The sequence below is a fragment of the Bufo gargarizans genome, chromosome 4 (genome assembly GCF_014858855.1).
Source record: "Bufo gargarizans isolate SCDJY-AF-19 chromosome 4, ASM1485885v1, whole genome shotgun sequence".
Taxonomy (NCBI): domain Eukaryota; kingdom Metazoa; phylum Chordata; class Amphibia; order Anura; family Bufonidae; genus Bufo; species Bufo gargarizans.
In genome coordinates, this window is record NC_058083.1 from 389,423,064 (window position 1) to 389,437,495 (window position 14,432).

Consider the following 14,432-nt stretch of genomic DNA (forward strand, 5'->3'; position numbering starts at 1 on the left):
CTGAACGGATCCTTATCCATTCAGAATGCTTTGGGGTTGAACTGATCTGTTTTGGGCCGCTTGTCAGAGCCCTGAAACGGATCTCGCATGCGGACCCAGAAACGCCAGTGGGAAAGTTGCCTTAATTTGGGATGCTGTCTCCCTTTTCCTTTTAACTCTGGCCTTACAGATTAAAGTCCAATAAATCAGCATCTGATCTAATGTATAAAGGAGGCCAGATAGACCCCTGATATCTGCTGTCTGGTGAAAGATGGATGGAGCATGTTTGATTTAAAAATGCTCAGTCAGTTTGTCCTTCAGGAAATCGGCATGTGCTTGAGATTTTGTGGTGTAGGTCTTGCACATAGAGCAGATGTATGCAACTGTACGCCATACATCTTATATTGTGATAGGAAAACAATGGGCGGTATATGTTTTTTACTGGCTGCTGCTTCTACTATGCTGTCCAAAACAGTAAAAAAAAAAGCTATGTTGATATATATTCTGCAAAGACCTATGCCAAAAGTGTGTTCTGTTCTTTTGTAATTCTGACCCCTATAAGGGCTCATTCAGATGGCCGTACTGTTTTGCGGTCCACAAAACATGGATACCAGCCCGTGTGCGTTCTGCGGACCACACACAGCGCTACTATGATAGAAAATACCTATTCTTGTCCATAATTGCGGACAAGAATAGGACATGCTCTATCTTTTTTGCTGGGGCCACAGAACGGAACTATGGATGCGGACAGCACACGGTGCGCTGTCTGCATCTTTTGCGGACCCATTCATAGGCTCATCTGAATGAGCCCTAAGGTTGACTATATGAACATGGCCTTAGCTGACTAAGTGCAGACAGAATTTAGTGACCTAAAGGAGTATTTTACAGAGAAATTCCCTGACACAATGACTTTTTGGGCTAGCTCAGATGAATGCAATGATACCTTTTCACTTGGCGGCCCATTCCTTCATTTTGGAGGAACAGTACATTTAATCTGCATTCAAATGTGCAGTGAGGGCAGGCCCAAGCCACTTTGTGCCCCTCCATCTCCTTCTTGATTGATAGGTCCAGGTTCCTGCTTAGTCACCTTGCCTAAGGGTATACACAGTGGCTTGGGCTTGCCTTCGGTGCACTATACCTGTAAATATGTAACATGAACAAATCAACAAAAAAAACTTTTTTTTTTTTTTACATACCTGGGTAAAACAAATATTGTCCATATAAGTCAGTGAATGACCAGCCATCAATAATTAATCTAAGTAGGTTCATAAGCGTGTGCAGCTTATTTTCTTAATATAAGGTAATCTTTACAGTGGTCAGAGCTTTAATCATTAATCCAGCAGTACTAGTCCCTGAACAGACATGGATTTAAAACATCGCCTGCTGCATCCTGCAGTCACCAGTAGAGGGAGCTTACTGCAAGTCAATAATAAACAGGAAGCTCTTCGGGTCCCTCTAGTGGTAGCTGCAGACATTGTCTGTTTTCCTTTACATTTATGTCTATGCTGGGGATCTGGAGCACTGCAGAAGGAAAACAGAGCTTCTGTTTCTTTAAAGATATTTTCAGAAATTGACACAGAATTTTGTGCCTAAATTGACATGATGATAATAGGCGGAGATGTATCGTAAGGCAGAAGTCTGCAGATGGCAATAATTTTGGACATGTTCATAGTAGCTTTTCCTGTAGTGTTGTAGGTTGACAATATCTACCTGAAGGCACAACTAAACATTGCACATACATTGTGTTTTCACAGGTAGCTGAACTGGTGAAAGAGCTGCGCAGTGAACTTGATCAGCTGCTGCAGGATAAAATCAAGAATCCAACAATGGACCTGTGCACCTGCCCCCGGGGCTCTCGTATTATTGCAATGATTGTAAAACTGGTGACAACACAGTGACGCAACATAAAATATGAAGATTCCCAGATTGAAGTCATTTTTGTCACCTTTGAGATGTTACCCCCTATCCACAGGATCAGAGATAACTGTTAGGCCCCTTTCACACAAGCGAGAATTCTGCGCAGGTGCAATGCGCCCGCACGGAATCCGGACCCATTCATTTCAATGGGGCTGTGTACATGTGCGTTGGTTTTCACGCATCACTTATGCATTGCGTGAAAATCGCATTGCATCCGGAAGCAAGTGCGGATGCGATGTGCCTTAGGCCTCTTTTCACACAAACGATACCGATTGTGTCAGGGTGCGTTTGGTGACACTCGCACGATTTTTCAAGCAAGTTCAGTCAGTTTTGGGTCAGGATTCAGTGTGGGTACTATGCGTTCATGTCATGCATTGCACCCACGTGGAAGGGACCTTAGGTTAGTGGGGGGATCTGACCTCTGGGACCCCCCCTCCCCTTCAATTCCTGCAGCAGTACTCTATTTGTCGTATTATGTAGCCCTTATGATTAGTGGTGGTCCCAGCAGTCCGAAGCCCACAGATCGAATACGTATTCCCTATGCTGTAGATTGGGGGTAACGTCTTATAACCCCTTTAATCATGTGATAGAAGATTTATGTTGTAGCATGCTCCATTGTCAAACACAATGGTTTTCATTCTGCTCACCATGTGACATATATTACTGTAAAGCTGGATTCACTTGCAGCATCACTACCACATTGCAAAACTGTGTCAAATCTTGCAGATGCAGTTACTTTAGTTGCTGGGTGTCACTGGATTGATATGAGGTGACCTCCCAGGACAGCCATGTGATTGCTATGACATGTGACATCACAATCATGAGTAATGAGAAGATTTTCCTCTTGTGCGTACATAGAAACACTTTCTATAAGTTTATTACTGATTGCCTATTCTCAGGATTGGCAAACATCGGATCTGTGGGGGTCCGACTCCTGCCACCTCTGAAGAGGCCATGGTGGTTGCCTCTTCCTAGGCCTGTGATGTCATGTTCATTGATCACATGGTCTCATTGAAGTGAATGGGCCTGGGCTGCCTTAACGAGCACAGCCCCTATACAGTGTACGGTGCTGTTCTTGGTATGCTGCGAGGGGAAAAAAAGCTGATGGTCTGGGGTAACAAAAGTTGGACCCCCCACCAATCAGATATTGATGACCTATTCTGAAGATAGGCCATCAATATTGACCTCCAAAAGCCTCTTTTAAGTGAGCGATCAAGTAAAATGGCAGCACTTTTTTTTTCACTTCGAAACATATGAAAAGACTGCCAATCTATTTTATTCTCAGTTAGCTTCCCTACCATTTAGAAATGTACATGTTTATTTAACGCCCAAGAAAACCGCTACAAAGTGCAAATCATGTTGAAAGCGTCATGCCCAGCAGTAGCGGTATACTGCAGACCCTGGTGAACTCTGCCTTTCATAGTTCTCCAAAGGTGAAGGGGATGTACGATCCTGTAATACAGGGGTAGGCCACCTCTGGCACTCCAGATGTTGTAAAACTACAACTCCCAGCATGCATACTTCCTCTACTCTTCTCAGAACTCTCACAGAAATGAATGGAGCATGCTGGGAATCATAGTTTTGCCACAGCTGGAGTGCCGGAGGTTGCTGACCCCTGCTGTAATACTTCAGTATATTGTTACCATTGCAAATTCTATGCAAAGTGTAAAAAGTAACTAACTGTATAAATAAAGATGATTTCTCTTTAAGAGCGTTCAGTTTTTGGACTCTTTACTTGAGGCATTTTAATATTTTGAGTATGGAAAAACTTTACACTGCTGCGAAAAAGCATTTGCCCCTTCTATTTTTCAGATCAGCCAATTAATTTTCAGATAGAGACAGCACAAGTGAACATGTAACAACACAGCGTGTAAATGATTGAAGACAGATTTATTCAGAACCTGTATCCTCTGCATGAAAGTATTTGCCCCCCCCCCCTAAACCCAATAACGGGTTGTGCCATCCTTGGCACTAACAACTGCATTCAGACGTTTTTGTGATAAGTCTTTTACACCGCTGTGGAGGAATTGTTTTAATTTGGCTATATTGGAGGGTTTCCTGTTAGGCTGCGTTCACACGGGCGAGATTTCCGCGCGGGTGCAATGCAGTAGGTGAACGCATTGCACCTGCACTGAATCCTGACCCATTCATTTCAATGGGGCTGTGCACATGAGCGTTGTTTTTCATGCATCAGTTCTGCAATGCTTTAAAATCGCAGCATGTTCTATATTCTGCGTTTTTCACGCAGCCCTGGCTCCATAGAAGTGAATGGGGCTGCGTTAATAACGCATTGCATCTGCAAGCAAGTGCGGATGCAATGCGTTTTTCACTGATGGTTGCTAGGCGATGTTGTTTGTAAACCTTCAGTTTTTTATCACGCGCGTGAAAAACGCATTGCACCCGCGCGGAAGAAACTGAACAACTAAACGCAATTGCAGCCAAAACTCACTGAACTTGCTTGCAAAACGGTGAGAGTTTAACTGAACGCACCCTGAACGCATCCGGACCTAATCTGTCACGCTCGTGTGAACTCAGCCTTAAAGTCTTGCTAAAGCATCTCAAATGGATTCAGGTCAGGCCCCTCCAAAATGTTAATTGAATTGACAAGTGGATATTCTCCTTCAGGGCTTTTTTTTTAACTGAATTCATTGTTCCATCAATTATAAACAGAAGCAAATCGGCCCCAGACCATCACCCTACCACCATGTTTGACTGTCGGTATAATGTTCTTATGGTAGAATACAGTCTCCAGAAAATATTAAAAATGGCTGCCAGAAACCTGCCCTAGAATGTGAGCACTGACACGTGCATATACTACATACTGGTGACTTTTCCTGTCAAGCTGCTCAGCCATGATGGCATATTGTAGGTAATATTGCATCATTACCATCTATGCTAAAGCTGTTTAGTGGGGCCCAGTCAGTCACCCCCCTAGGCAGCTCTGCAAGTGGAGGCAACCAGTCCTGCTCACATTCTAGGACAGATTGCTGGCGGCCATTTTAAATCTTTCCCAGAGAATCTCTTTAAATAAAATGTAATTATTACCAGAAAATTCCTTTTTAAAGGGAATCTGTCATCAACTTTATTTTGCCCATACTAATGGCAGTATAAAGTAGAGACAGGTGAGTTGATTTCACTGGTCTGTCATTTATAAGTAAAAAGTAAGTGGTTGCCGAGAACCAACATCACAAACATTGCAGGCTGGGTCTGGAAAAGAGTCCCAGCCACCTGAGAAGAGTCATGGTTATTCATGAATTCCTGCTCTCCTGCTGATGACTGACAGTCTTCTACCTGTCATCTGCCAATCATCAGCAGATGGGCGGTGAGAGCAGGAGATTATGTATAACCAGGACTCTTCTCAGGTAGATCTGACTCTTCTCAAGGCCTGGGCTGCAATGATTATGATACTGGTTTTCGGCAACCATTTACTTTTAGCTGATGAGTGACACACCGCTGAAATCAGCATTTCTGTCACTTATTCATGCTGCCCTCAGTGAGAGGATTCGTACTTACCTGGTGCATGCCACTCCAGTCCTACTGGCTGCCTTCGCTGTCATGCTGTCTGTGGCCACATCACCATTGAAACCAGTTATTCACCTATGTACGGCCGTGTGTAAACAATACAGGGGACTGGAGCAGAGAGCAGGTAAGTATGAATCCTCTGTTTCAGGAGGCAGGCTTGTGGGTATTAGATAAAATGTAATTACCAGAAAACCCCTTTAAGCCTCCCTTTATTTCTTATGTACATTATGTCCATCAAGGACTAGAAATTACAGTATTATTAAAAATAACATACAAATGGTTGGGAGGGAGAGTCTATTTTATTGGCTAGTCATATAACCCTGTATAAGTCCTTGTACTCGAGACAATATAATTTCATTAGTGCTGTGGCAGTTTTCTGGGCCATACGGAGGATCAATGGTTAATACACCCGCAACACACAATGTCCTCGTAGTCTCCCCCTGTTCAGTAACTGGAATGTTGTTCTGCTGCAGCCAGGTCTTCAGATTGAGCTTTTTGGTCTCCAGCTCGTCCTTGTTGTAGGTGCTGCTGCTTTCCTGAAGGTTGAAGAGACTTGTAAGTTTCTGTTTGGTGGCCTCATCTGATTCTTTTAGTATTTCCACTTTCTGTACTGCGTGCCCCATGACTATGCGGACAGATGTCTTCTGATCATCATCAAAGGTAACGAGGACGACACTAAAAGAGAGTCACCATGAAACACCACTGGTTCATGAAGTCTACTATGGAAAGTCACGGACATTGCCGCCATGTGCCGTTTTCAAGTGCAATATGGAAACCCCTTTTCCTGTTTTGTTTTTGCAGGTCAGTAATGATTCATCCATGTACCTCCCTCTGATGTTGGACATGGCGAGAAGTTCCCTGTCTGTAACCTCTTTTCATGAGAACTACCCATTCTGGAAGACTCAAGTTTTCCATGTGTTACCAGGACGGCCAATGGTCTGAATGGCCGCCATGTAACACTATATTTCCTAGTTAGACATGGCTTCCCCCGGTACATCTTTTCTGAAAAGGGATATACATAATTAAACAGCTGTAATCTTCAACTGGAAGCAGTTTTTTGCCTACTCTACACTCTGATGGTTAGCTGACTACATGTCTCTCTGCTGGAACCCCCCAGTGATCAGATGTAATCTATGGGGAAGCCTGGCAGACAGGGGATTAGCTAAAGGCTCATGGGCCCTGGTGCAAGAGTTCAGCTTGCACCCTCTTCCCTCAGTGCTTTGTGGCCAGGTAAGAACAAAATTTAAATGGCACCGCCCCAAACCCTTTAATTTACATGGGCGACTAGAGAATACGATCCGTGTGATGGACACATTTCTCAGACCAACCTGCGGCTCAACTGACCCACACTTACTGCATCGTAGTGATCTATAATGCTGCGAGTTCCAGCCTATAATGTACTATACTGAGTGTATGGGACAATAGACCCGCAATCAGGATAGAACTGACAGCAACATAAATCAGCCACAGTCTGTCAAAAAAATGTGGTCACACGGACCGTTTTTCCCCGACCACATTTGCCCGTGTGAGCATAGAGCTGAAGCCTAAGGGCCGCTTCACACGAGCGGATGCCGTGCGTGGCATCCGCTCCGTGAAAGAGTGCCAAGACCCGCTGCAGACTGCGGAGGCACGGAGCAGTAACATGACTGTTAATGCTCCGTGCCTCTCTGTGATCTCTTTACTTCGAAATCACAGTGACAACTGTGATTTCGAAGTAAAAAGATAACAGAGAGGCACGGAGCATTAACAGTCATGTTACTGCTCCGTGCCTCCGCAGTCTGCAGCGGGTCTTGGCACTCTTTCACGGAGCGGATGCCACGCACGGCATCCGCTCGTGTGAAGCGGCCCTAACTCCTGTGAGATATGAATGAGCACATGGATAATCATGACTTCATCTTCTGCTTTCTATTGAGCACACCTCGTATTAACAGCACTTATATGAATGATGTGTATTATGTAGGCAGAGCAATAGGTCTACAGGGACATTATTTATCTACAAGAATTACTGCGCTCTACATCAGGATTTTTTTTCATCGAAATAACTTCACTTTTTAGAGGTGAAAGCGAAAAAGGGGTGTATAAGAGTCTGCAGCTAGCTCTGGTAATGTGTCCTTCCTGTACAAAAGAACAGGAAATCTACATTAGAAACCCTGATAGGCTCTGCACCACAGGTGTCACGTGAGAAGGAATAAGGACCCATGCCCTTCTATTCCAGAAACGGGGTGCTGGGGCACAGGGTGGAGGCACTTGCATGAATATTTAACTCCTTTATCCTCAGCCATCAGTACCTGTTCACATGGTAATTACATTTACCTTGCAGACACTGGATCAATTGTGACGACCCATCCTTGGTATTCGTTCTTCTCGTCAGCTGTAATAGTGACCTCTTTGTTCACGTAGGCTTGCCACTCTGGTGGGGTTTTGTCAGTCCAGCTGGTTGTGGTGGTCTCTGTGAACAGAACCATGGTTACTAATCATATGCAAGAAAATAAACACATTAGAATATGCACCTAAAGAATATACAGCCAAACTTATATGCTTCTATCTATGCCCCTATTTTGGGCCTTTTAGAATCTTACTAGCCTTGGTCACTCAGTTAAGGTTGTTTTCGAGGAGCACAATATTGATGACCTGTCTTCAGGATAGGTCATCAATATCTGAACGATGTGGGTCCAACACCACCACTGATCAGCTGTTGAAGAGGCCACTGCTCTTCAGAGGACGCTGTGTCCTCCTTACCGAGCACAGTGCTGTACATTGTGTAGCGGCTGTGCTAGGTATTGCGGCCCAAGCTCATTCACTTGAATGGGACTAAACTGCAAATACACCATGAGACCAATGGATGTGATGTCACAGGCCTAGGAAAAAGCCACAGACCTCACCAGTGTGCTGCACCCTTTTCAAACAGCTGACTGGCAGGGGTGCTGGGAGTTGGACCCCATTAATCTGATATTGATAACCGATCCTGAGGATAGGTCATTGATACCGTATTCCCAGAAAACCACTTTAAAAGTGTAGTAACAATAATTCACCCCCACGCAGAGGGTAAGATTACTGAATTTCAAAGCTTAACTAGTGAGCAATGATTGGGAATAAACGCTCCCATATCCAGTGTATTAAGCCCTGCAAATGGGCCCCTGTCTTCATATCAGCACTGAAAATTCTAATCATCTGTCGTAGATTTTAGCAGATACGATAGGAAAAACAGCACTGTATGCGTCGCTAGTCTTCCCTTGACAGACCACGACAAAACTCATAAGTCACCGGAGTCCGTCAGGCTTGGTTATAGCAGATGTGCAACAGATGTGAACAAAGCCTTACGGCAAGCAGAACGAGACTGCACGCTGCGATTTGCAAGGAAAATATACTTATAAAATAAACAGCTGGGAAAAGCAGCTTTCATTTTGTGTCAGATTGAAGATATCTAATGTAACTGTGGAAGCAAGTTCACAGTGGGAAAAAAATAAAGAAAACGTGATATGTAATAGTAGTTATCGCTGGCTCTGCAGGCCGGCGTCTCACCAGGAAATTCACAGTTAAACTAAATACATAGTAACATGACTGATCTTGGATCTCATTTTCTGATAGGATGACGCAATTTGCGGAACGGACCACCTATAATAGAAATGCCTATTTTTGTCCGCAAAATGGACAAGAATAGGACAAGTTCTATTTTTTTTGCGGCCCACAGAACGGAGCAACGGGTGCGGACAGCACTGAATTGAAGTGCTTGGGTCCGCATCCGAGCCGCAAAAAAACGCAGCTCGGATGTGGAACCAAACCATATTCGTGTTCATGAGCCCTTAGTATGAGAGATCCAACTGGTTACTAATACCAGTACGGTACAATAATGATACGGTAAACATGCCCATTTTACCTTGTGTTTCTACATCAGTGTCCATTGCAGTGTATGAAATGAGATCTGGAGGAGAAAGTTAAGTTTGTGGTCATTAGTGAAGATCTGAACAGTAACACAAACCCTTCTATCTATGGTACTAAATATCTGTGGGATACAGATTGTCCTACAGCCATCGCTACACACAAGTGTCTAATGGCTCGGGTTAGTGCCAATCCCAGTACGCTTTACAGAGGCCAGGTTCACATTTCAGTGTCCGGGGGTCAGTGGAGAAATCACAGAGACATGCACTACTTTGGTCGTCACACTGACAACATGGATGGCATCCATGTTTGGTCCACTTTTCACAGACCATTGGTAGGAGATGCTCTGGAAATTAATTTTCAGCCATTCAGTGTCCGTGGAATACGGATGACACACAGAGCGCAAAAAATGGACAAAGACTAAACATGGATGGATTTTCTGCATACGTTAGACGCCAATTATCCCATTCAGTGGCGATCCCACAGGTAGCCCGTCAATCAATGTTTACACTGGAATCATCTGAAATGTGAAAGAACCACTGCAATCCATTATAGGTACAGTGGGGGAGATTTATCAAACTGGTGTAAAGTAAAACTGGCTTAGTTGCCCATAGCAACCAATCAGATTCCACCTTTCATTTTCCAAAGAAGCTGTACAAAAAGAAAATATGGAATCTGATTGGTTGCTATGGGCAACTAAGCCAGTTCTACTTTACACCAGTTTGATGAATGATCCCAAGTGTGTATATTTTAGCACCGCATGCCACCCCAGCCTCCGTGGGATTCTTCTGGCATCAGGTTTCTTTCCACTCATTTCAAAGGGGCAGCCAAATAGTATAATCTGCTACTCAGTAATGTCGCGTTCTCATCAGGCAATGATTGGCAGGGGTGCAAGGTAGCGGTTGTCCTAAGGATAGACTATCAACATCAAAATCTCAAACCCCTTTAAGGCCCCTTTCAGACGAGCGGGTGTCACGCTGCAGACTCACAGCACAGCTCGCATCCTGCCAGGGTCGCATAGCATTATATTGATTAATGATGCTATGTAACCCTTAGAGGTCTGGAATGTACTGGTTAACACTGTCAGCATTATGTCAGTATCAAATACATTCCAGAACTGTAAGGGTTACATAGCATCTTAAAATCAATATAATTAGGGATGAGCGAATCGACTTCGGCTGCTTCATCCGAAGGCGATTCGCAGAAAATGGGAGCACCGTACAGTATTAGAATGAATTGGCTCCGATGAGCCGAAGTTTTTACTTCAAGAAGTCTTGCGAGACTTCGTGTAATAACTTCGTAAATTAATTATTACTGTAAAATACCTTGATATCGTACTCTGGTTCGGTTCCAAGGTCCAACTCAAGTTCGGTTAAAGGGATTCTGTCACCTCCCCTCAGCCAAAAAACGATTTAAAAGCAGCCATGCAGCACAGCTTACCTGGATTAGGCTGTGCTGTTTTATCTTGAAATCCGTCCAGCAGTTACTTCAAAAAACGACTTTGATCAATAAGGAAATGCGTCCTGAAGGTGCCCAGAGGGGCGTTTTTTTCTTCCTAGTGAGCCCAGTACCGCCCCTCTTTCAGTGCCCAGCCCGCCTTCCTTGTATTTTCTAACCGCCACCCCCAGCCTGCCACAGCCTCCCCTCCCTCTCCTCCCCCTCCCTCACGCCGAACGAAGTCTCGCACAGGCGCAGTACCCACTGAGGGCTGCGCCTGTGCGATCATCAGGAGACTGAGGGCGGCAGCTTCATCTTCGTCACTGGGCATGCGCCGAGCCCAGTGACGTCCGATGCTCGCTCTTCCCTCAGTCAGCAGGGAAGAGAGAGCATCGGACGTCACTGGGCTCGGCGCATGCCCAGTGACGAAGATGAAGCTGCCGCCCTCAGTCTCCTGATGATCGCACAGGCGCAGCCCTCAGTGGGTACTGCGCCTGTGCGAGACTTCGTTCGGCGTGAGGGAGGGGGAGGAGAGGCAGGAGAGGCTGTGGCAGGCTGGGGGCGGCAGTTAGAAAATACAAGGAAGGCGGGCTGGGCACTGAAAGAGGGGCGGTACTGGGCTCACTAGGAAGAAAAAAACGCCCCTCTGGGCACCTTCAGGACGCATTTCCTTATTGATCAAAGTCGTTTTTTGAAGTAACTGCTGGACGGATTTCAAGATAAAACAGCACAGCCTAATCCAGGTAAGCTGTGCTGCATGGCTGCTTTTAAATCGTTTTTTGGCTGAGGGGAGGTGACAGAATCCCTTTAAAGGTTTTTTACAGTAATAATTAATTCACAAAGTTATTACACAAAGTCTCGCAAGACTTCGTAAAGTACAGTATTACAACGAAGTTTTATGCAAATCGACTTTGGATGACGCAGCCAAAGTCGATTCGCTCATCTGTAAATATAATGCTGTGTTACAACGGGAGTGCTGGGAGGTCAGGACTGGTGCTAAGCTGCGAGTTCCCAGCGAGACACCCGCTCGTCTGAAAGGGGCCTAAGGGCGCCTCCACACTCTACTGATTTGTTACTCTGACGGAAGAGCAGTACATGTGAAGGGGGCAGCGAGGCCGTGGATTTCTGCAAGCCCCACTGAGGTGAACGGAATGGATTGTGTGAAAGAAGCCTAATAAAGTGCTGCTCCAACTGAATTGAATGGGATAGGTGTTACAATAACCGGCTCCGTCCTCTACACAGAGGATAGAACTGCGTAATTCTGGTGCCAAAGCTGCTGCAAAACAGCTGATCAGTAGGGGTGCGGGTGTCAGGCACCTGCCGATCAGACAGTGATGGCCTTTCCTGAGGCTTGTAAATGGTGGCCACAGGGTTTCATCCATCTTGGATGGGGTGCAACCTACAAAAACGCTTAGGGTATGGATTCATTTAAGGGTACTTTCACACTTGCGGCAGAGTGATCCAGCAGGCAGTTTAGTCACAGGAACTGCCTGCCGAATCTGTCAAAATGTATGCCAACTGATGGCATTTGTAAGACTCATCAGGATCCTGATCTGTCTTACAAATGCATTGAAATGCCGGATACGTCTTTCCGATGTCATCCGGAAAAACGGATCCGGCATTATTTTTTTTTTTTTCACCTTTGCGCATGGAAGGACGGATCCGGCACTAATACATTCCTATGCATTTAGGCTACTTCCACACTAGCGTTATTTAAATCCGGCGTTCAATTCCGACACCGGAACTGCCCACCGGATCCGGAAAAACATGTGAAAACAGATTACATTTGAATCCTGATCAGGATTTTGATCACAATGAAAAAATGCATTGGAAAATACGGATCCGCCATTTATGGACTAACTTTTTTTTCAAATTTTTTCGGGTTTAACATGCAAAAGCCGTATCCGGTTTGACTGAACACACAGCGCCGGATCCAGCGTTAATGCAAGTCAATGGGAAAAAGACCGGATCCGGCGTTCAAAGTGTTCAGGATTTTTGGCCGGAGGTAAAAATACAACATGCTACGGTTTTCTGAAAAGCCTGATCAGTCAAAAAGACTGAACTGAAGACATCCTGAACGGATTGCTCTCCATTCAGAATGCATTAGGATAAAACTGATCAGTTATTTTCCGGATTTGAGCCCCTAGGACGGAACTCAGCGCCGGAAAAGAAAAACGCTAGTGTGAAAGTACCGTAAGGCAAGTTTTTGTTTTTTGGGGGCTGGAGATAAAACCACAGCATGCTGCGGTATTATCTCCGTCCTGATCAGTCAAAAAGACTGAACTGAAGACATCCTGAACGGAATGCTCTCCATTCAGAATGCATTAGGATAAAACTGATCAGTTATTTCCCGGTAATGAGCCCCTAGGACGGCACTCAATGCCGGAAAAAATAAAAAATAACACAAGTGTGAAAGTACCCTAAATCAAATCCAGTATGGATTTAAATCACAGAACAAACCTGTGGTAGTAATGTGGATTATCCCGCAGATCCACCGCAGGTTTGTAATCCAATAACGACAATTTTGCTGCATTCGTTATTCCGCAAACAACAGGGGGAGATTTATCAAAACTGGTGCAAAGGGAAAACAGTCAGATTGAGACTTTCATTTTCCAAAGCAACAGAATGGATGGGTTGCTATGGGCAACCAAGACAGTTTTCTTGCCACCAGTTTTGATAAATCTCCCTAATAGCGTGGCCAGGACAGCTTCCACTCCATTCACTGCACATGGCCCCGGCCTCTAGGCAGATACGTCAGAGACCAGGGCTGACATGACTGGAATGGCTGGCAGCAGCGAACACTAGATGGTAAGGGCTCTTGGAAGATGACACGGCTCCTATATCAGCCCTGAGGATGCCCTTATATCATGCACAAGACGCGTTCCCCTGCGTTACCGCTGCGGCCATCGCGTACTACTCACAGAGGTTCCTAGCGGCTCCTGCCTCTCCGCAGTAACACTATTAGAGCCATACACGAGCCATTCTAGTCTGTCACCCCGCTCTCTGGAGCCACACGCACAACATGACACGCCCCCACTGACGTCATATCCCGCCTCACTTACCCAGACTGCTCCGCGCGGTAAATGTACAGGGGTTTTCCTGAGTAGTGGCGGGAAAAGCAGAAATGTCGTCATTACACAGCAGTTCTCTGCGCGGGGCCTGTACGAGACCCCTGCATGTACTTTATATAGCCGAGTACAGAAAACGTAACACCTATGTAAAGGATGGGGATAACTGTCAGATTAGCAGGGGTCTTACAGATAGCCCCCTACTCAAGGAACCCTGGCTGAAATGAAGGGTGCTGCAGGTCAGAGTGCACATTGCCGCTCCATTTATCTCTATGGCAGTTCCAGAAGAAGTGGAGCCCATAGAGATGACTGGAGCCATAATGTGCACGCTCCACCTGCCACCACGTTCATTTCGGGGAGTATGAGGTACCGGTTTCTTTGACAGTAGTAGGACCCCCACTAATCCCATATCCTGTGGATAATTTTACATAACTGGAATATCCTTATAGCTGTGATGGCTAACCTCCGACGCTCCAGCTGTGGTAAAACTACGACTCCCAAGATGTACACTTCCTTGGCTGTTCTCAGAACTCCATAGAAATGAATGGAGTATGCTGGGAGTTGTAGTTTCACCACAGCTGGAGGTCAGCCATCGCCGGCCTATAAGATAAAATTACGTTGAGGAGATTT

The 14,432-nt window shown here is 45.4% G+C and overlaps 2 protein-coding genes across 4 annotated transcripts in view; one reads left to right on the forward strand and one right to left on the reverse strand.

Moving 5' to 3' along the window:
* Positions 1 to 3,609, forward strand: part of DHX57 (DExH-box helicase 57) — an 86,847-nt gene extending 83,238 nt beyond the window's left edge. For all 3 annotated transcript variants that reach the window (XM_044289084.1, XM_044289085.1, XM_044289083.1), the window contains exon 24: positions 1,734 to 3,609. In XM_044289084.1, the coding sequence (XP_044145019.1) occupies positions 1,734 to 1,877 (144 nt within the window). In that variant the 3' untranslated portion in view covers positions 1,878 to 3,609. The remainder of the gene's footprint in view (positions 1 to 1,733) is intronic.
* Positions 3,610 to 5,698: 2,089 nt separating this feature from the next.
* On the reverse strand, positions 5,699 to 13,787 carry GEMIN6 (gem nuclear organelle associated protein 6). Its single transcript, XM_044290549.1, has 4 exons — positions 13,656 to 13,787; positions 9,296 to 9,340; positions 7,732 to 7,867; positions 5,699 to 6,093 (listed from the first exon to the last, which is right to left on the reverse strand). Exons 2-4 carry the CDS (start codon positions 9,318 to 9,320, stop codon positions 5,718 to 5,720), a joined length of 537 nt encoding a protein of 178 aa, XP_044146484.1. The 5' UTR covers positions 9,321 to 9,340; positions 13,656 to 13,787; the 3' UTR covers positions 5,699 to 5,717.
* Between the last annotated feature and the right edge of the window lie 645 nt (positions 13,788 to 14,432).